Source organism: Geospiza fortis, unplaced genomic scaffold, assembly GCF_000277835.1.
Source record: "Geospiza fortis unplaced genomic scaffold, GeoFor_1.0 scaffold180, whole genome shotgun sequence".
In the NCBI taxonomy this organism is placed as follows: Eukaryota; Metazoa; Chordata; class Aves; order Passeriformes; family Thraupidae; genus Geospiza; species Geospiza fortis.
The window spans coordinates 266,504-289,385 of record NW_005054452.1 but is presented as its reverse complement, the minus strand read 5'-3'; the positions used below and the strand labels follow the sequence as shown (position 1 = coordinate 289,385).

General features: G+C 38.2%; 1 protein-coding gene across 2 annotated transcripts in view; it reads left to right on the top strand.

Annotated features, from left to right (window-relative positions):
- CTNNA2 (catenin alpha 2) overlaps positions 1–22,882 on the top strand; it is a 477,001-nt gene that overhangs the window by 404,564 nt on the left and 49,555 nt on the right. For both annotated transcript variants that reach the window (XM_005427746.2, XM_014309794.2), the window contains exons 10-12: positions 9,110–9,202; positions 9,471–9,627; positions 12,521–12,721. In XM_005427746.2, coding sequence (XP_005427803.1) covers positions 9,110–9,202; positions 9,471–9,627; positions 12,521–12,721 — 451 coding nt within the window. The remainder of the gene's footprint in view (positions 1–9,109; positions 9,203–9,470; positions 9,628–12,520; positions 12,722–22,882) is intronic.

Genomic DNA, 22,882 nt, shown 5'->3' with positions numbered 1-22,882 from the left:
GGATTTTGCTCTCCCAGTTCCTGCCTTGCAGTCCCTCCTTTGGGAAAAGAGGTTGCTATTGAACACTGAGGCAAAAAAGTTGTTGGGTACCTCAGTTTCTTCTGTTCAAACTGTTGTCAGTTTGCCAATCTTGCTTATCAGGGGGGATGCACTTTCTGTGACCTTCCTTTTCTGGCTGATGCACCTCTACAAGCCCTTATTGTTCTTTGCATCCCCTGCCAAGTTCAGCTCCATCCACACTGGTCAGCTGAATAAAGTTGGTTCTACCCGACCTGCAAGTTATGTTTCTCTAGGGATCAGTGATTATAATTTGTGCTTTGTTTATACCCTGGGGTGTCTGATATCACAGTGTTAATGCCTTCAGAGCTTCTGTTAATGTCTTGAACTTTTCTGAGTTCCAACACAGTCCCCTCTTTTTCTTCAACAGCTGTCAAAATGCAGCTCCCTGATAATATAACTAACATTTAATTATCACAGCCTAGTCAGGCATGCATCCATGTCCCAGGGTCACTGAGCAGTTTGCCAAAACAGTGGACAGTTATTAGATAGATGGATTGCTTTGGTAACTGCTTGCTATTAATATCTATTAATTACAGCACTGCCAGGGGTATGTTGTCAAAATTGCTTTATGGGATCGACTCACACACATTGCAGTGTTGTAAATCTTCTTTCCATAGGACACCAGCTGCCCTCTTGCTCCTTGGATATTTCAGGATCCATTGCTCATAATTCATGATGAGTTTCAGTAGCAGAGGCCTTGGCTGCAAATTGACCAGAAAGGATTAATACACAAAACTTCCTGAGTTTTGTTGATGTACCAGACTAAAAAATTGTTTTGGGCATTTTGCACACTTTGGAATGTAACACTTACTGTTGGAGAAGGGTTCTGTTGTGTGTGACAATGTGTCTCTGACTTTCAGAGCCAGTGCTGTCATTTTTGTGTTCCTCTGCATTCTTTGTTCACTGGTGTTTCACTGGGAATAGAGCAGTAATGGAGGAATAGTGTCTGAAATCCTTCACCTGTTATCAAATTAAATAGAAAAGGAACCCAGTCCTGCTAACAGAGGTGAAAAAGCACTGAGATGTGTCTCTGGCCTCTGACCTCTACAGAAGGAATTCTTGTAGTTGGGCATTTTACCTTTGCTTTCTGAGAAAGGAAACAAAGGTGTAGCAATGTGATGTAAAATGCAGTTTTACCTGTAACTCAGAAAGTCAGTAAATGAAATTAATCACTTTTAGCTAGACTATCTAGACTCAGCAGTCATGTGACTGACACAGTTTTAGAGCAGGTTATCTACTCCATGATCCCCCTGGATAGATGAACAACGGGGAACAGATCCCCTGCACCTTTACAAGCTGCTTTCTTGTAGGAGAAAGACTTGCTGCATTCTATCAGTTCAATGCTACATTGCTCAAGGCCAGTTAAAGTTAAAGTACAAATCTGGTCTTAACTAAGTCCTGCTCTTCTTCTTGGCTTACTCCACCTGTTTTCTGTTTATTTCTTCAGCAGAGGGTGCACATGAATAGAGAGAAAATTCAGAAATTACGTCAAGGTAGTGAGCAAATCATTGAAGGGAGGAAGATGAGTGCCCTGCTCCCTTCCCAGCTCCTGGGGGAGTGAACCTCAGGAGGGAACCCCTTTCCTGCTGCCCTCATCTCTGAGCTCCCCACAGCTTCTGTCATTTCGTTCTATTCCAGCTGAATGGCTCACAAACACACCCTTAAGAAAACAAGGGAGGATCATCCATAATTCCTGAGGGAGTTTTCAGTCACAGCACGTGGTATTTTCTGAGACCTCTGTGGAAGGGAGGAAATGATCAATCTGACTCCATGTTCTTAGAAGGCTAATTTATTATTTTATGTTACTATATTATATTAAAGAATACTATTATGTTTTTATTATTATATATTATTTTATGTTACTATAGTATACTAACGCTATACTAAAGAATAGAGAAAGGATGCAGGCAGAAGGCTAAAAGATACTACTCAAAAAATTGTGACTCTCTCTTCATAGTCCGACACAACTTGGCCCCTGATTGGCCAATAAGTAAAAACAATTCACATGTTGGATAAACAATCTCCAACCACATTCCAAAGCAGCAAAGCGCAGGAGAAGCAAATGAGATGATATTGTTTTCCTTTTTCTGTGAGGCTTCTCAGCTTCCCAGGAGAGGAATCCTGGGCAAGGGGATTTTTCAGAAAATGTGATGGTGACACAGCAAAAAGCATTTCCACTGGTTCCAGCTCTGGGGATTAACATCCACACCCACTTCTTTAAAGTCCCTGAATTTCAATCTATTTGGAGATCCAGTGGAACAGAGAATTTGTGACAGTGTGGGCCTGGATTTTTAATTGTGAGATTGGATTTTCAGGTAGGAGCTGGGGCAGTTACTGTCAGGCCCATTGGTTCCAGCTGAGAATGCAGTTAATAGTTCTGGGCAGTGTCCACTGCAAGTGTCCAACAGCATTTTTTTTTGAATAATTTTACAAATTAAAATAAAGTAAAACTGAAACCCTGAATAAAATGGAAAAAGAAAAATAAACAAACAAACAAAACCCCCTCTGTAAAACTGAAACTGAAGTAATTTCCAGAATTATTTTTCTCAGGTTTAAATTGGAGAAATGCCCTGAGACAATCACCTGCTTTTTTTCTTTAATCAATTTGATTTCTCCTGTTTTGCATAGAGAATTCTGGGGATGATCCTGCTGAGAAATCACAATGACATGGAAAGATGGTTTAAAATCAGAGATTGTCCCACTCTTCTTCCAGAAGGTCTTTAGACACAGTAAGGAGTTTGCAATCAGGCACATTTATCACACTTGAGGCTCATCAATATGGCGTAAAAACTTGCCCTGTTTCAACAAGACAGAGTTTTGTGATCAAATTCCATATATAAAGAGAAAGGAAAGAAAAGGTGGTATTTACTCCTACAATTTTTTTTAAATTTATATCTGAAATCATTATTATTGTCTGATATGAAAAGTAAAGGATCAAACATAATTTGATACCTTTTTCTTCTGTTCTTCGCTGGCACCTCTATAATTGAACATGAGCCAATGTTGGCTTCTTTTCAGTTATGAAAATAGTTGAGTGGAAGGACTTTTCAAGGTACTTCATTTTTTATCTGCCTTTTATTCCATCCTATAGGCCATAATTGTGGCATGCACCAGAATGGTCCTGGAAAATGAAGGAGATTCAGAATGATTTAACAACACTTCATTGAAATAGTCTAAAATTAGGATCTTTTCATTTAGAGTTTAGCTTTCTGTACACATGAGGTTTCCAACACTCTTAGGTTTCCTTCAAAAATCTCAGAAAAAGACCTGCTGAATTCATTGAAGTCTGAGGTACTTGGAACATTACCAAAGCAGAAATCTTTTAAAGCTCTTCCAACTAAATCTGATACAGAGCAAGTCTGAAAGGAGTTGGAGTGTGTGGAAAAGCCTCATTCCTGTAGTAAGTACAGAGAGAAAATGCTGTTGACCTTTTGAGAGTGAGAAGAGGTTTTCATAGGTTCAGAGGGCAGCACATAAGACATGAAATAAAACACTCAACTGTTGTGCTTGACATGCTCAGTAGCTTTCTAACATCCTGCTGGTACCAATCTCCTTAGATCCATATTGTAAATGGCTGAGCAGTTCATGGTAAGTATGTTCAGGGTTTGGTGCTAGAAATTTTCAAGGCAAGCATCAAACTTGTTAAATCAGGTCATTATTAATTTATAAAAGTAATGCCTTTTTTACTGCTTTGCATGCAGTTAGATTACTTAATAGATGTGAAATATATGTACAGCTGAACTTAAAAATCCATCTTTTTATTTAGAGAAGTGACTGGTTGATATAAAAGAGGGAAAATTGGCCATATTATCCAGTATGAGGTTCCCCCCACGCCATATGGAATAGGCTGGGAGGGAGAAGCCACAGTCTAATATTTCCATGGCAGTACAAGCTGGCACTGCAGAGCATGGTGAGGAACAGGAATCTGCTGCAATGTGTACTCTCAGTGGCATTTTGATTTTTTTGGCACTTGTTTGTGTATGTGCAAAAACATCCTGTCCAGTGATAAATAGAGTTTTGCTCGTAATGGAATGTTTGAGTGAGTACAGCAAGAATAAATAAGTTGAAGATCTTGGGTAACTTGGCTTCAACTCTGCTCTCCTTTAGAAAAAAAATCTCTTATTTGTGGCTCCATGAATATCACTGGGCTGCCTACAGCAGTACCACCATTAATATATGTCAGAATTTTTAAGGATTCAGAGACTGAAGCAATATCTGGATAAATTACTGAGTGAATGGATAAATAATTACAAATAGTTGAGATACCACAGCTCAGCAAATTACGTCTCATCAGCTGAACATGGTAATTGATTAGTTGCTTGGCTTTAGTCCCCTGTGAGTGCTGCAGAAGTCTCTGCCTTAAACCACCTTCAACTCAAGCTGAATCACTCAAAAAGTTTCAGCTCCTCAAATGTGTGGTGTAGACATATCAGTTCACCAGTGTCTTGGGTTTGTATAAATTACTCTGCATTTTCCTAAATAAAGAATAATTTCTTGCCATTTTTTTCTTCCTATTACTTCCACCAGTTAACTACAGTGAAAACATAAATTACATAAATAGAAAAATATGAATAAAACTATTTAAGAAGAAATCTTAAATATTTACAAAAAATATGGAAAACTAAGAAACTGAGATAGAAATAGATTCCATTCTCTAACCTTTGAATGGGTAAATGACTGGGGAAGCTGAACAGAGCCTTCAGTGTTATTTCTTCTAAGCAATTTATGGTGAGAAGAAAAGAATAAAGGGAAAATGTTAAAAAATAGGATATTCAGCAGCTTTTGTGTTGCTATTGCTCTTTTGCTGTAGCTTATACTGCTCCCTTTCTTTACATTTTTGCTCTAAGCAATAGATTTTTCTTTTGGACCTTTTCGCTTAGGTTGAATTCCAAATGGCCATGTTAAATCTTTGAATTTAATTTTGAAACAGAAGACAATGGATTTTGGTAGTCAGAAGAGCACAATATATCTTGATAGTCATGGTTACCTTTAATAATACAAAGGACTCAAATAAAAAATGGAAATTGTCTCACTTAAAACCACAATAAAAGGTAGCTACACCTGATTTTAATCAGTGTAAAAACGAAGTAAATTGATATGAAAGATCCTTGATTGCTTTTGTAGTTTGAAGTGCAATTTTGTAGCAGAAATTAAATTTTCCTGTCCTAAGGTCACCACAAAGAGTAATAAAATTTGCATAAGAAACAAAATCATTCCCCACCCCAGTCTGCTATCCAGCAAGAAACTGAGCATGAAATGCAAAAAAAAAAAATAATACAGACAGATAAATTTTATGGGAACTGGTCCTGTATTTTAAATAACTGAACTAATGGAACTCCTTGCATGATTTAAGACAGATCATGGCAAGGTTCAGGAATGCATCTTGGGCTGTCAGTGCCACTGATAGAAATTCATATGGAGGACTTGGTTCCTGCTTTTTCACATCCCCAGTTTGAGGATTGGTTCAGTGGATTTGGTGATTACAGAAAAATACAGCATCACTGGAGCTGGGTGTTTATCTTCTTGCTCATTACCTCTCTGTGCTCTTGCAGGACAGGTTTAAGGTGTTCAGCAATTGTTTTGATGGTAAAAGAGCAGCTTAGCAGACCTGAAATTCTGGACAATAATGTTCATCTACACAGCAGTTTCACTGTTATTAAGTTCTCCGCGTGTTTTTGAGAATGATACATAGTTCATTGATTTTGGTATTTAAAATGTGTTCCTTGATATAAATACTCTTCAGACAGTTCACATTGATCTCAATACAATCCTAAATTCTGTTTAGGCACTCATTGAGTTCGGTGTTCTCAAGGAACTTAGTAAACAGTAAAAGAAAAGAAAAATAAATTAACTACCTGGTTGCTTCCATATCCTCTCAGGAAACTTCCCCTTCAGGGCTTTGGCGGAGACAGAGCATTTGAGGTGCAAAGGTAAAGGCTTCAAATCAAAGTTCTACTAAATTGGCAGCTGCACTAATACACAGCTTTTTTATTTTCCTTTCCAAGCTCTCTGCTCCATCCAGCCCAGGAGTGGCACATAAAGGAAATTTCCACCCTCAAAAGTGTCTGTGTTCTTCACAAAACACGTTCTATTAAATACACCCATGCCAATCAAGTTATAATTCACCAGTAAAACACATTTTCTTTCACTAACACCTTTTTCAACAGTCACCAGGGGCAGCTGTAATAAACCAGACACATCTAGAGGATGCTCCAAGCAGACACCTGAAACAACCCCTGGAAGCGCCTTCCCTTTTTTATCCATTGTCCAAAGGGATCAGTTTGGGAATTAATGCAGATATCTCAGCTAAGTGGGTTGCAATTGTATATTAATTTTTTTTATTCATAGTTTTAGGGAGGAAAAACATCTGAAGTTGATGAATTTATAAGCTTAAGCAGAAGGAATTACCTTGTGGTTTCTATCAGTAAGAGCATGCATGTGGACCTTGCTGTGGCAAGAATATTAATTGATGGTGACTTGACTGTGAATTTGATAACAAAGTCAATCAATGTAATTAAAAAGTGAGGTATCTGGTGATTGAGCACCTAAAGCTTGTGTTGTTTCACAAATCCATGCTTATGCACTGAAACTCAGGCTTGAGCAAGTAAAGGCTATTTCTTGCAATCTTTTAAAAATTAAGTTTTGGGTAAAGTCATAGGTTTGTAGTGCTGAATTCAGTTTTATCCAGATTGCATCTGCCATTGTGGAAATTGCTTATCTCTGTGTTTATTTGACATAATCAGATCTTGCTGTGGTGCAGGCTGGCACACTCCCTGCTGGATTGTGCAATAGTATTGCTGCCTGACTGCTGATGATGCAGGGCTGGATTTATGCAAGGCTTGACATACACCACAGAAACTATCAAACTTAGGTTTACACTTGATGTGTAGCATTATTTCTTTTAAACAGATATCTGTAATGCTCTTTGATATATATTTAATGGAGCAATAATTACATTTGTACTCTTGTGTTGATAGTAACACCCAAAACAATGTACTGAACTCTATTTTACAAAGAAGGGAAAAAAGATTTCTCTGGTTGTGCTGTGTCTTTCTTGGAAAAACAGAACACTTTACAAGATCCAAATATTGCCTATCAGATTCTGTTTAAAGAGTAATTAACAGACACAGAGAAGGAATAAGTTTTACTTTTGCTGGTTATATCTGCATTGCTCCCTTCCAGAGGAACTCAAAGACCTCGTTCAGAGTTTGATGGCCATTGCATGACACCCAGAAACCTTCATCACATATTTCTATCTGCAAAAAAGTAAATGTTACATCTGAAGCCTTGGGACAAATTCTCATTGTGTTAATCACAAAATGTGAGGGCAGTCTGAAAAGCCACTTAGTTCCAATACAGGAAGGTGGCTCTTGCTAAACTTAATATCATTTACTAGTTTTTAAAGTTTGTAATTTCCACTCATGTTAATGAATTCTAAATATTATCCTGCTTAGCTGTTGTTTCTGGTGAAGATGAAAGGGGTTTGTTTGATGTGTGCAAAGAAGTGACTGCAGAAAATGGTAAATTAATTGGAAGATGTCATCTCAGGAGAATGTTTTTGACAGGAGGGCTGTAAGGCTGTTAACAAACAGACCAACTCATTTGTCTCATCGTGAAATGAAAATAAAAATCACAACATTATGATAAAATCTTGACTAGGAAATGCCTGCAAGACTCTGAAGCCTTGGGTTCTTTTCTTGCCTGGGCTTTGGCACTCTGATTTATGCAAACCACGCTGCACAGAACTGGAAGTGAAATGGGTTCCATGCAGAACAGATGGATCAGGGCTAAGGCAGGGGTGTGCACTGCAGATGAGAACAGATTAATACCACAAGGGGAGACTGGAGGAAAATTGGGAATATGGGGGCATTTGAACTAATTCATGAATCATTTCCAACTGATAGCTATGCCTTCAGGCACAGTGAATAATATCAAGGAAGCATATTTAAAATTTTATAAGTTTGTTTTAATGAAGATTAGAATAAAGAGCCATAATTTTGGATTATTAAAAAATATCCTGTATTCCCCCATCCCAAAAAGTACCTTAGTGATTTAAATATCACAGTGTGCACCGGGACATGAATTGCTGTTTGGAAAACCCAGGGCACATTCATGGAGTTGGCACAAAGCTTTTGGGAATGGTTTTTTTGGAAAAGCTGGGAGAACATGCTCCTCCATTTGAACCCAAGCCACAGAGATGCAGCTCTGCTGTGTCTGGAGACGTGGTCTGATTTCTAGATCTCATTCAGATGTCTCTCCAAGTCTTTATCTTATCCAAATAGCCTTCAGTCTTAGGGCTTCATACTTCCCAAACCTGTGCCCGGGCAAGTAAATGTGGATTTAAAGATCTTTGAATGAGATCTTCAGATGTGTATTACAGAACAAGATTGCAACAGAGTTATTTCACATCTCTAAGCTACTTTACTGTTACTGATGGATATTTTACTGCAGGGCAGACAAACACATAGAAGTAAAGAAGTCCACATGAAAATTAAAATTATTTTAATATGCACAAATCCATCAGAAACAATAAAGCTTTTTGAGAGATATGTAACTGCCCACTCTCAGTGAAAGTATAAGTTTTGATTATGGGTTAAAATGTATGATTCTATGTGTTAGGACATCAAAAACCCTTCCTTTTGCCAAGCTCAGAGTGTGTGGATGGGCCTGATTGCCTGTATTAATAATGAATGTCGTTCATAAGAGCAAAAAGAAACTGAGAGGAGGAAATTTACAGATAAAGGTCTGGATGTTCTGCATTCCCTATCTAACTTCTCAGCAGATAATTTTCAAGCTATAGAGGAGGATTGGAAGCCCTTGACAGTGAAGGAAGATTCTGAGAAAAATCTAAAGAAGATGGGTAGTTCAGTTTGCTAGTAAGGAAATAATCTACAAGGGTTTCTGTTCACCAGCACAGAAGATGTATTATTCCTCTTGTAAAAAACTCTTTCATTTCAGGCAAAGCTTAATAATAACAGAGAAAGGTATAAAATGGCTCACTTGCCTAACACTTGGTTCTTATCCTGATGGTTTCATGATTTCATTGCAGGTTGCAAATCTGGCCTGTTCAATCTCCAATAATGAGGAAGGTGTGAAGTTAGTCCGTATGGCAGCTACGCAGATTGATAGTCTGTGCCCACAGGTGAGTGAAGATTCCTGCTAAAAACTACTTGAGAAGTCTTTTAGCACTTAAAAGCATTAGAAGAAGAGCATAGCCTTGTCTTTGCCATGAGATTGTTGCCTGATTTCCGTGAACTGTGGAAAACACATTCATATCTTTAGACCCTTCATACCAAATGGGTTGTATGCTGTATTTTTAACACAGTCCATAATCTATTTGCTCTATCCCTTGAAAAAAAAAATAAAATAAAATTACCACTCCTCCTCTAACAAATGGCTTTGATTAACAGGTAATTAATGCTGCACTGACATTGGCTGCCAGACCCCAGAGCAAAGTAGCCCAGGACAACATGGACGTGTTCAAGGACCAGTGGGAGAAACAGGTGCGAGTTCTCACTGAGGCTGTCGACGACATCACTTCAGTGGATGATTTCCTCTCTGTTTCAGGTACTTTTCCAAAAATATACTGCTAAATTAAAGCATTGGGTCAGAGCAGATAAAAGCTATAATTACTAAAGCATCATTAATCCATTAGTCTGTGTGTATTGGAATGCTGAACTTGTGTACTCAGTAGGACCAACCACGCCGTGTTAATTAATCCCTGGTAGCAATCCCTCTTCACCTCCCAGAAAATAGCACCTATTTGTGCTTCTATTCCTAGAGAAGCTTTGTTCCGACTCGGGCACAAGGTAGGGTTTTGCCCACCTCCTAAAAATGTCTTCCAGACCTGTTAGAGGCTGAAAGTATTTGTAGAAACTGTGCAGTTGTATGAAAGGTGAACTTTACAGAATCCCAGGATGGTTTGGGTGGGGAAGGTAAAGAAGGGATAGAGAAGAGAAAGACACTGACCCTGGGTCACAGTCTTTCCTCCATCCTCCTGGTGAAGAGCTCCAGCTTGTGGCGGAGTGGATTGTTATAATTTGATCATACCCAGTGAATGCTGTAGTTGTGAAGTGGTGCATGGCTTGGGTTAATTTCTGCTGCAGAAAACTCATTTTCCTATTTTGCTTAGAAGTGTGAATTTCAGTGTTGTGAGTAAGGACATAGAGTGTGCCAAGAGGGCTTTGCTTACTCAAATGTCTCAGAAGAGCCAAGCTTCATGAGACAGTCTGGCCAAAATGTTATGTTTTGTTCTACATTATTTTCCTTGATATGTCTTAAATTTTCCAAAAATTGTTTATGCGAAAAAAAAAAACATTGAAAAAAAAATTTATCATTTAAAATAATCCTTTCTTTTCTTTTTTTGCCCTCTTTATCATTTTCGGTTGTATCCTGCTACCCCTATTAACAGGGAAAGGATTGGTTTAGTTAATTACACTCCTCTGTTCAACAACCCTGCAAGTGTTTCCTGCAAGCCATTGCAAGACAATGAAAATGAGCTCTCTGAACAGTAGGGCACTTCAGAATATGAGAGCACATTGATTTTTATTTGAGATTTGAAGCTGACAAACACTTTCTGGCAGAACTAGTCGTGAGAGAAAGGGATGACCAGGCTGTAAACTGCAGATCCAGTCCATGTGCCAGAGTTGGAAATCTGACTCAAATGGCCATTTTCTTCTTTGTTTGAGGACTTTGCTTATTCCAAGTGCTTGTATCCATAAGCCAGAAATAATTTGAATGGTTGATGGGGTTTTCTTTTCTTTTTCTCAAATCTTAATTCCTTCAAATAGAGTTTTGACTTAGATCCAAACTTTCCAAGGCAGCTGAGAAGTATTGTTTCTGTAAAGTTTAGATTCCTTTTTCTCAATTCTTTGCACAGACATCTCTGTTAAACATGAGGAAACAGAAATCCTGTTGCTCTTGCTGTAAAGCTTGGAAGCCTCAGCTTACACAGAGTATTTTTATTTTTGGATGTTAAACCAGTGAAGCATTCAAAATGCCACTATCTGGTTAAATGTACCTCCTAAAATGACACCTCCTCCTCTTCATATTGACTGTCACATTTGATGGTCTGTTTTAATAATATGGTGGCTACCAGAAGAAAACTGACCATAATTTTAAGAAGTCATTTCATATTCCAAATGCACTGTCTAAATTCATATATTGCTTCTTGTTGGGCAAAATTTGTTTGTGCCATGGTAAAGGCAAATTGGTGATGGTGAAATGGAAACAGCAAAGAAGAATTTTAACAAAGCACTGCTTCTTTATTCTGAGTAGGGAGTGTTTTAAACAAAGAATTTTGCCTTTCAAGTTATTCAAATTCACAGCTCAGGGGACTTTCTGTTTCCATCCAAAGTTGTTGCAGTGTAAAATGTGACATCATGTAAAACATTTCTGAAACCCTCAAATGATCCAACCTCAGAATTTTTAACTGTGAAGATTAGTGAGTCATTCTTTCTAGTGGCAAAGGATAATTAACAAAAAACAGCTGGTGAACTGATTAATCCTGTTTTATTACTACTACAAAGAACAGCATTTCCTTGTCAGTTCAGAGGTGTCTCTAGCAGAAAATCAAGTTGCTGTTTAGAGTCACTGAGTTTCTCAGACTGGGTTTGGTCAAATATGAAATTCAGTCTTGGTCTTAGTAAAATTATTTTTGACTCTACTGACTGCAGAGAATAATGCCTGACCTAGTCAGAGTCTTCATGCTTTCACATAATTTGTATGTGAGAATGCTACATAAATTCTGATGCTGTAGCACATGAGAGGAGATGGCCTGATCCAGAGCCAGAAAAATAACAATGCATCTCCCAAGAATCCAATTAAGGTGTTTGGTTTCACCTCATCTGAGCAGAGTCACTGTTGTCATCTCTTGCTTCAGATTATGCAAAGTCACACATAATTATAAGGGTGTGTTATTAGAAATTCCCAGCTCATTCTCTGGCATAGATGGAGTGAGGGAGATGAACTGCTCATGCCCAGGTTTTGTGCTATCTACGAAGGCCATTTGCTGTTGTCTTTTCAATGTGATTTTTTGTCTTCCTGACTTACTTAGGCAAAAATGAGCCAAATATAATAAACCTTTATGGGAGAGTGTAAATTCACCTTCAGAAAATTGCCCAACTGTTTATTAGAGAATCTACAAAATATTTGACTACTTTCCCTTTTGCATTCATTTTAATCACAATTTCATTATGATAAAATTCAATGTGATGTTTGAAATTAATGTGAGTGGTTTTCAAGGAAGAACAGGTTGGGACACACAGCCCAGTCCCTACTAAAGATAAATATCACACAGATTTTTACTGTTATGTGACAATATCACAGAAGAGCTTTTGTTTTATAGCCTGGATAAAGGCAGATATCCATTTTTTAATATACTGACATTTGCCCAAATGAGTAAGCTTTGCTGTGAGGAAGAGTGCAATCAAACCAGGTGTATTTTTAACCTGAATTCCAGAAAACCACATCCTGGAAGATGTGAACAAGTGTGTGATTGCCCTGCAAGAGGGGGACGTGGACACGCTGGACAGGACCGCAGGCGCCATCCGGGGCCGCGCAGCCAGAGTCATCCACATCATCAACGCTGAGATGGAGAACTACGAGACTGGGGTGTACACTGAGAAGGTGCTGGAAGCTACCAAACTGCTCTCTGAAACTGGTGAGTGTCTGTAAGAGCTGAAATGAGGGATGCAGGACTCCAGGCAGCTCTCCAAAATGCAGTTTATTACATCCAAGGTGTCACAGCAGCCCAGGGTTGTGGATGACAGAGCTGTGCCTACAGCTGTCAGCTCCAGCTGCAGGCAGGCCTGGAGACCCTGAGTTTAGGTTACAATGCATTATAGACTTTTGGTTACAATGCATTCTATACTTCTCTTTGCTGAGCATTTTAAGCTAGAAGTTGTTTTTTAGTTTTCTTGCAGTGGAAAATTCTGAGACCTTTTTTCTACTTGCACCATTGTCAGGCTCGTTTGCCTGTGCTATCTTTCTGCTTGGTAAAAACATCTTCTTGTTTGGGGTGGGTTTATCCTTTGCTCTAAGTCATAAAAACCCCTTCTAACTAACACACCCTTTGTCTCCTTGGTTATCCAGTAAGGCTGGCTCAGCAATTCTTTTCTTCTATATCAAAACTTGTTTCCATCTCTATTCCTTCTTCAGACTCTACATTCAATAATCTTTCTGCTAAGCATACATATCTGTGAGACTTTTTTTTTTGTCAAACTTTCATCCTTCCCAACTAGTGTCACGCTGTTTTTTTAAAGTTTTTTCTAAGCTTTCTAGTGTTTACATTCTTGCAACAAACTTTCTCACACACTTTAAGTAACTTATTGTTTTACATTCTTTTATGGAAGAAGTGAAATTTAATAGATTTTTAGTTTGTCCAGTGTCATTGGAGAGGTGGCACTTTCACCCTCCAATCCACTGTCACTTTTAAAAATCTATAAATGTTAGAGTCAAAAATTAAGAACTCTCTTTTTTAATTTGAGAAAGCTGCATGTCCATGTCGTTTTATTTCGTGTCCTATAGCAACAGGTGAGTTTGGTGAAATGCTGAAAGAATTACTGAAATACTCTTATTTAGTCACTTAAAACTTTCAGGTGGTTCTCTGAGAGCTGTTCTTGAAAACAAGATACAAACAAATAAATTCATGGCTGGGAGTGTGTTTTTTATTCTCTACTCAGTGCTGTTGCAGAAGTCTTACTGACAGGAGCCATATAAGAGATGAAATTCAGTATCACATCAAGACTAGGCCACTACATCAAAGTTTCTGTGATTTGAATAAATAATACACAGCCTTTTCTTCTGAGTTGATTGATTATGTATGATACATCTCCAGAAAATCACTGCAAACATTACTCTTTGGTCTGTGCAGGTGAATGCATTTTCTGATGACTGAGGTGTTGCTAAACAAAACAACTTTTCATTGAAAAATACACATAAGCAACTGAAAATACACCACCTGATTTTAAAAATATAAAATTCTTCTAGATTGTATAAAAATACATAGATTATATAAAAGTAGAAAAGTCTGCAAGATTGATAGAGTGAGAAGAAATATTCTTTTTTTTTTTTTCCATCTGTTTTTGCCTTGCCAGAGCAGGGATTGGATTCATCTCAGTGTAGGTGATTAGGTCTGTGCTGGTCATTTTAAAGCCCTTTACATCAGGGCTCTCAGTAATTCAGTGCAGGCAGTGCTGCCAAGTGCTCTCATCTGAAAGCAGCAGGTTTGGCTGGTTTTGGGTGAATCATGCTCCAAATTTCATTGACTTCACAGAGTGGATCTCCACTCCACACACTGATCAGGTGCCCTGGTGGGATAGAGGTGCACGAATTGTGGGCGTCTGGAAGTGTCTGAGCTGATCATCCCCTGCCTCTTTGCACTTGTTCATCTGAGGTTAAAAGCATCAAGATTATTTCAGAAGGAGCAAATGAAAATTGCACCAGCTCAGGACACATCAAATGTGACTTTTGGACCAAAAGCCCAGGAACTGCCCTGTGAGATGGAAAAGCAAAAACTGTTCTAGCTCTGCAGTCTCTGTGTTCACTTTGAGAACAGGAATCAACAAAATAAGATAAAAACTGATTTGGGGATGATTAAATATTACTTGTGGTATTGTAGCCCCAGATTAATATCAGCCTATTTTTACTACCCAGCAAGAGATCAGTGGAATAAGTACTGTAAATTTAGCTCCTTTTAAAAAGTTTATGAGCTGGTTTTATGAATTCACAGAAGGAAAATAATCTTGTCAGTTTGACATGGTAAAATATTTTGTTGAACTCTTCTGTTAATGCTGTCCTTTGGTGGAAGAGGGGCTATGAAGAATTCTTCCTACCATTAGGATTTCTTTATTAAACAAAACAAAATGTATGTTTGAGTTTTATATTTAGCTAAAATTTGTGACCCAATATTCTACAAATTTTCTAGTTAAATTTTTTTTAAGGGGCAGGTATAAAGTACCATTATATAGATCAATAATATGCACATCAAATACTTATATTCCATATTTAATTCACTTTTGGATAGAATTTGAATTATAACTAAGTGCTATAAACTCTGGACTGAGTGCATCCTGACAACATCAATGTGTTATGTTGGGATTCAATAGTTAAGAACAAGTCCCTGTTCCTCCAAGTCAAAGTTTTTATTTATTTTCTTATTTTATAAAGTGTAAATAAACTTGTGAGCATTAAAAAATAATTTAAAATATTATGTTTACAATATTAAGAACTTTGTTTCATGTACAAAATGTGTAGCAGTAGTTCAGGGGACAGAATGGGCCCAAATTCAATGAAGCTGATGAAGCTTAAACAATTTCTGCCAGTTGTGAATGTGGATCATTAATATTAGAGCACAATTTCTATCTGCAGCTTTTTAGGCCATTTACAAAGGCATTGATTATGATTTCTGTAGGATTAAAAGTAGAATTAACGGACTCATTTCATCGCCTTAGAATAAAGTGGTTAAAATGGAATTTAGTCCCCCTGTGCCATTCTGGAATCACCATCCTTGGAAGTGTTCAAGGCCCTGTGGATGTGGCACTTGGGGACAGGGTACAGTGCTGAGCACAGTGGTGCTGGGGGAATGGTTGGACTCGATGGTCTGAGAGGTATTTTCCAACCTCAGTGATTCCCTGATCTGGGTACCTATGGATCCATGCATTTATTTCAATATTCTTTCAGTTCCTCACCTCGAGTTCTTGCCCAGATTTATCGAACGCTCGGGAATGATGGCAGGGATTTATCAGATTTACCAATATTCCCTGAGGCAGGGAAGAATGATGCACAGAACTCCATGATATCAGAAGGCTAATTAATTACTTTAGTATACTATACTACTATCATATTATACTATACATATACTATATGATACTATACTACAAATAACACTAAAAGAATACTAAAAAAAAAGATGTGTCTTTCTCTGACGCAGCTTGGACCTGACAGGCTAATTAGCATAAACAATTCCACCAGAATCCAATCAAGCAATCCTTGGGTAGACAATCTCCAGAACACATTCCACATGAGCACAAACACAGGAGAAGCAAATGAGAGAAGAATTGTTTTGATCATTCTTTTCTCTGCTTTTCTCACAGTTTCTCTCTGTTCAGAGGACATGTGAATGCTACAGTGATTGATTTGGATAGATTTGGATTCAGGTTCCACCCACAAATGTGCACATCAAAATCTTTATGAGAAACACAATCATGAACATCTCACTGTTTTCGTCTTTATTCCTTCCTTCTTTTTGTTTGGTTTTTCTTTTTTTAACTGACCTTAATCTAATTTTAAATGAAGTGCTTTTGGAAGCTGGGAAAAATATAGTTAAATGATGATGGCAAAGAAATAAACAGATTACCTTTCTCTTATAACTATTATTTGCTTTTAATTGTCCATTCAGAAAAGGAAAACCTCTGTTAAGCCTCTTCTTCCACAGATTTCACTGTGATCTGTGAGTATTGGGTTGGATCCACAGCGGAGGAATATGGATGCAGTGTTTTGGAAAGACAAGCCCTTTGCCAATGGTTTGGTTTGGTTTGGTTTTTTTTAGGGGGAGAAAATTAATGTCTCATGAAGATGATGTTGATAGTTTCTGAGAAATGGAAACTTGCTTCAATAACCAGTCTCACCTCCAAGGTTTATTAGTTTGTTGTTTTCATTTACAGCCACTGGAATATATGGGGTGGGGTTTTTGGTGTTTCAGTGCTTTGTTGCCTGTGCCTGTCTAACAAACTGCCTTTAAAGCCAAGTACTTGGTAGAGGCTGGATTCTTTTCTCTGGCAGCAGTTTTAGGGAGTGACAGACTGGTTAAAGTCCTTTTAAAATAGAGAACTTTTATTTTCCTTTAAAAACCATAGCAAAAACTTAGCTTTTGCATGCTGATTTTCTTATCAATCCAAGATGAAATCTATAAAACCACAGAGTCAATGGGGCTCACTGGGAACAAGCACCAAACTCATAGATTTTAGTGGATTTTACTCATGTTACTCATAAACCAGAGCTTCAATGTTCAATTTATTTTTTTGTTGTTGTTGATTGGTTGGCTTTGAGGTATGTTTTGGTTGTTTCTTTGTGGTTTTGTTGTTGTTGTTGTTGTTGTTTGGTTATTTTAGGGTGCCTCTGTTCAGTGTTATATTGGTATTCAGATTTGTGGAAAGCTGTGAAATCATCCTGTTGTGGATGCTTTCCACACCTTATCCATGGAGGGGGAAAAGGAGATAAGGGTGGAAAGGAAAAGAGAAGAAAAAAAGTTAAAGACAAGGAAAAAGGCAAAAAGACAGGGAAGGAAGTAAGATTAAATTAGAGAGGGATTGCTCTTTGAATATTGAGATCCCTTATCCTGCTCAGTGCCCAGAGTGACCAAGGCCAGCTGAGACTTTCCCATTGCCTTCAGCGAGGAGGAGACTGAAGTGTACTCAGCAATTACTTCAAAAGATGTAAAAACTGAAGACAAGAAGCCTGTGCTTCTAAATAAATAAAAATAATTTAAATCACGGAACAGGCAATGAGGCCAAATCCTATTTTCCAACATTTTTCAGGGTCAGGAAGGAGAAAAAGCCGTGACATTATTTAAAGGCCTAGAGTTGGATTTAAGCTGGGAAAACTGGATTAGAAATTGCAGGGTTATGATGAAAGTAAGTGAATGGGAAATGAAAGGGATAAGAGCAGAGCAAGTAGGACCAGAACTGACTGGGAAAGGCTGTGAAAACTTCCCAAGAATTTTTTTTTAATTTTTTTTTTTTCCATTTGCACTGGGCTGTCTGGAAACCATCCTGGAACAGCAAGTACCATACTACTTGGGTTACTCCTGTGAAGGACACTGGAAATTTGAAATCGTCTGATTCACACCAGAAATTGGAGTTTCAGCTTTTAGCATGTTTTAAAAATATCCCAGTAAGTTTGTAACTCACTGGTTTTAAGTAGGTCACTCCGACTTCTGTTTTGACACAATTTTGTTTTATTTTGTCTTTATCAGAATGGACTGAAGTTGAAAATCAGCACTACTGGCAATTCAGCAATAAGCCTGTGAGAGTTTTATCAGTGTGAGTAGGGCAAACTTTAAAGATATTTATCACTAGCAAAAGGCAGCTCAATGATGTTATCAAACCTAATACTAAAATGTGGGAAAGATGGATTTTTCAGCAGTGATGTGAAGGGAAACAAAATGTAGAAGCAAGGAGATGAATTTAAGCATAGCTGTAATCAAAAAAAACCCCATATTGAATCTGAGGGAGAGCTAAAAGATGTGAAATGGAGCCTATTTAAAAAATAAATGATGTTAAATTCATGTTTTATGGGAGTTCAGGTAGTTATAGTAAAACTTATGGATACCATCATCCTGAGTACATGAAATCATTTATCCAGGAGTTCTGATCAAATTATGACTTTTATTCTGGAAAGTACTGTAGTATTTTCTTTAAAGTTTTGCTAAACTGAAATGCAAAGGTCAAAGTGCTACTAACAAAAGAAAAATGTAATGCATTATTAAAGAAAAGGTATTTTACAAAAGGACCAGAGAACACCCAGGATTGTTGGTTTGATCCAAAGAATTTTTAACCAGAGAAACTCTGATCAATATACAGAGGATTACACTAAGAAATCATATAAAATGCATTATAAAGCAATTAAATGAGACATAAGAGATGAATAAATCACCACTGTAGCTCAAAGCTGAAATGCTAGTTCTTTTTCTCTCCACTTTTAAAAATGGAATAGAGTGCTAAAGGAGAATATAACATAATTGATGTAGATTTTCAAAGTCTTTTGCTAATGTGCTGCACCCACAGCTGTTTGGCAACCAGGTAACCATGGTTAAAGCCTTTGATGGAATAAGAGCTGGTGACAAGGCAAAGCACAAATGATCATTTCTCAGCAAGCAGAAAGGGAAATCTTGTGTCACTTCAGGGCCAGCACCATGGTTGGTGTACAGTGCATTCATTAACAGGGGAATGGGCAGCAGCAAAGTTTGCCAAAGGAAAATGCTGTTTGGCCTGGTTGGGAGAGAAAGGCAAGGCTAAAAGATATTTTTATTTCATTTCTCTAGGTAAATGGAACAATTAAATCTATATTATCTGCATGGACAGAAAGGTTCTGAGCTAATTCATTGTCTCAGAAAAACAGTGGCATTGTAATGGGCAGCTGAGAAATCATATTTTTTTCCATGCTCAACAGCTTCACATCAGTGCTGAAGATGTTAGGCTGTGCTTATAGGAGGATATTCACTGAAAACTACAAGACATTTCCACTTGTTCTCCACAACCTAAAGATCTTCCAGAAATGGAAGAAGAAGGTCAAGATAAGGATTACATAATCAAAGAAAATTCAAGATTTAGCTGTGAATAAACTCAATGAGAGTTTAAAAAACAGGGTTAACTATTTTGGATGTGCCAGACACCTTCTATGATGAGTAGTGGGTTAATAGAATAGAAATGCCAATTTTCATAAACTAGTATTATTTAGTCACTGTTCAAATATGTTCTCAAAAATATTTTGTGCTCTTAAAAACCATTTTTTTTAAATAAGGAGGGTGGTGGTAGAAGTAGGAAGAAATTTACCAGGTCTAGAAAATATAAGCAGAGAAATGGAGTCAATATCCATCCACCAACCCCAACAGAATGTTTTGTGAATACAAGTGTGAACTGTACAATTATGTTTTAAAATAAAAGCACTGGTATTCCTTGCATCCCCTTGCCTACACACACCTACATATTGATACACACAAACTTCTAGCTGAGCCAGGAAGGGTGGTTTGCTTTTTACATAACCTACTTGGTGTCCAACAGCATGAGGCTGCTTTCTTGAGGGAATTTTCTGAAGAGCTTGCTTTCATTTGAAATGTTACCCTGAAGGGTGTTCTGTTTGGCAGGAGTAATACTTTGGGGGTTCTCATTGTGTGTAGTCTTGCACAGGTAGGGGGGAGAGTGAGACTGAAACTGGTGAGACACAAATGTCCCTACAGCTGATATTTGTTATCCTCCTCTGATCACTTTGTGATGGACCTGTCCTTAATTAGTGGCCTCCTGTGCTGTCCAGGATGCAAACACTTACCTGGCTCCTGCCCTGACATTTATCTTTCTGTCAGTGCAGTTCAGTCAGGACAAAGCTGGAAGATGAGTTTTTCCCTCTAGTTTGTGTGTCCCTGTCTCCCAACACGTGGTACCATAGCTCCAGACGTGGCATTGATTTCTGCAATGTCCATCTCACCTGGGCTGCACATGAGCAAATCCATTCCTTCCGTTCCCACATCAATCTGCTGGGTTGCATAAACCCACAGATACAGCTGGAGCCTTCTGGGAAGTGCCAGAAGACTTAACACAAGTGGGCCAGAGGGTCAGGACTTGGCCATAAATTCAAGGAAGCCTGAGAATTTTGTTTTTATGGGCCGTGGCTAGATCAGTGTTTGGCACTGAAGGCTGGTTCTTCCTGAAAGTCTTATGTTCACTGCAAACTGCTATAGGTGTGGATATTCATTATTCATTATTTTACAGCTGACTTTTAACCATTTCACCAGTGTGAGACACAGGGTTTGTTACCCAAAACAGAGCTGGGGAAGGGTCTGGAGCACCAGGAGGGGCTGAGGGAGCTGGGAAGGGGCTCAACCTGGAGCAAAGGAGGCTCAGGGGGGACCTTGTGGCTCTGCACAGCTCCTGCCAGGAGGGGACAGCCGGGGGGGTCGGGCTCTGCTCCCAGGGAACAGGGACAGGAGCAGAGGGAACGGCCTCAGGCTGGGCCAGGGAGGTTTAGATTGGATATCTGGGAAGTTTTCTTCACCCAAAGAGTTGTCCAGCCCTGGCACAACTGCCCAGGGCAGTTTGGAGTCGCCATCCTTTGAAGGATTTAAAAGCCATGTGGATGTGGCATTTAGGGACAGGGGGTGGCCTTGGCAGTGGTGGGGGAATGGGCTCCATGATCTGAGGGATCTTTTCCAACCCAAACATTTCTGTGATTGTAAGATACGTTATGTAATGTTTCAGTAGACTTTTATAAAGCTTTTTCTTTTCAATTAGCAATATAATAGTCATGACTGAAATGTGAATTATATGAGACCAGGACTTAAAAACGTTCTGTGAAGTATTTAGAATCTTCTGATAAGGAGTGTACGGTTCTTTTAGAAACAGACTTTGACAAACACTTTGAGCTAAATAAGGTATCATATTTCATTCCTTATTCATCTGTCAAATGAAACAGAGAAACTGTGCTGTCTTTGACAGAGGATGTCAGATATCCCTTAGGAATGATCTTTTAAATAGCTGGTTTAAATACTTGAATTTCCCAGTAGACTGCATGCTTTCTTCAGTTAAGTAAACTAAAAAATTAAAACAAAACAAAAAGAAAACAAAAAACAAGCCACACAAACACAAAAAACCAACAGAATAAATTTCATCCAGTGCCCTGAAGTTTTTAAGCTGTAACTTTGTGAATTTTTAATACTAAAGCCTCTTAAATCTGGATAATGGCTGAGCTTTTTTTCTGAGAGCATTTTTTTCTTAGTATAATGGATCATTCGTAGTTTCTCTTTCTTTTTAGTCTCCCCTGATAATTTTAAGTTTAAAATCCTGCTTGTCATTCTAGATAATTTTCTTGATTTATGTGACACAAACAACTATGATGTTTGGGAGAAGCACAGACATTTTTGGGGACCCTGAAACTTTTAGCAAACCTTTAGATTGCCATGTCATTCTTGAATAATCTTACCCACAACTGACCAGATTTTTATAGCCATTTAAGGGCGACATAGACAATGTGATTGGCACCTTAAATGATGTGTCTCTATCAACATGGCAGAAGGAAAATCAGTTTTCTTAAGGATGGATAGAAATGCTTGAACAAATAGAGAGGTTTGAGGGCCAGCCAGAGGGCACAGCTGGGTGCAGCAGGTACAGGAGAGCAGTCACTTCTCTGCTGCTCAAATATCTGATTTGTCTGAGGACAGTCTGGCTCTGGGGAACAACCCCTGGTCTTTGAGAAGGGCTCTTCCCTTGGATCCAAATCCTCGGATTCTAAAAAGACTCAAGTAGGTGCTCATCTTTTCAAAATGAAGCTCTAAGAAATAGCTCTGCTGGTGCTTTTCAAAAATTGTCTTCTGGCCAGAAAAATGAGATGATATTCCTGGGAACCCTTCAGTTCCAGTGAGATTGGGATGGAAAAGAGCCACGTTGTGCTCAGCCTGATTCACAGCCAAAAGTGTGCCAGGATTTGGTGCACAAATGGGGTTGATTTGTGCCTAAACCTGGTTGTCTAAAGCAGACAGCAGGTAGAGGAAAATCAGAATTTTATCCAGCTGAACCTGAGTCTTTAAAGTAGGATAGGTGAGATTAATTTTCTCATGGAAGCATCTACTGTTCTCTGCCTGGAATAAGGAAAGATTTAAAACTTTCAGTTGTATGATGTGAGACAAAACCAGACAAATTTCCTCACTCCCATTGATGCTGCAAAGAATTAGAAACCGTGCACCTGAAGGGTCCTTGACCTTTATTGGGTTTTTTGTGTCTTAATTATCCCTTTCCACATTTCTGAACATTCACATCTACTTAAGATTCTGAGGAATTCAAGTTCCTAAATAATAAGGCCATAAAAGTACCATAAATCAGTAAGGCATTCATTTAATCTCGCATATTAATGAAACTTTTTGTTCTAATGCTACGAACAAGAACGCCCAAACATTTTTTAATTTCTATCCCAATAATTTTATTATGTAACCTAGCATTTCTCTGTCTATCAGGGATCTTATTGTTCCCATATCACTAAACAAAAATTGCAGTGATGTTTCTAAGTACAAAAATTGCAGTACAAACCGATTGCCGTAGGAGAAAAAGTCAGCAGG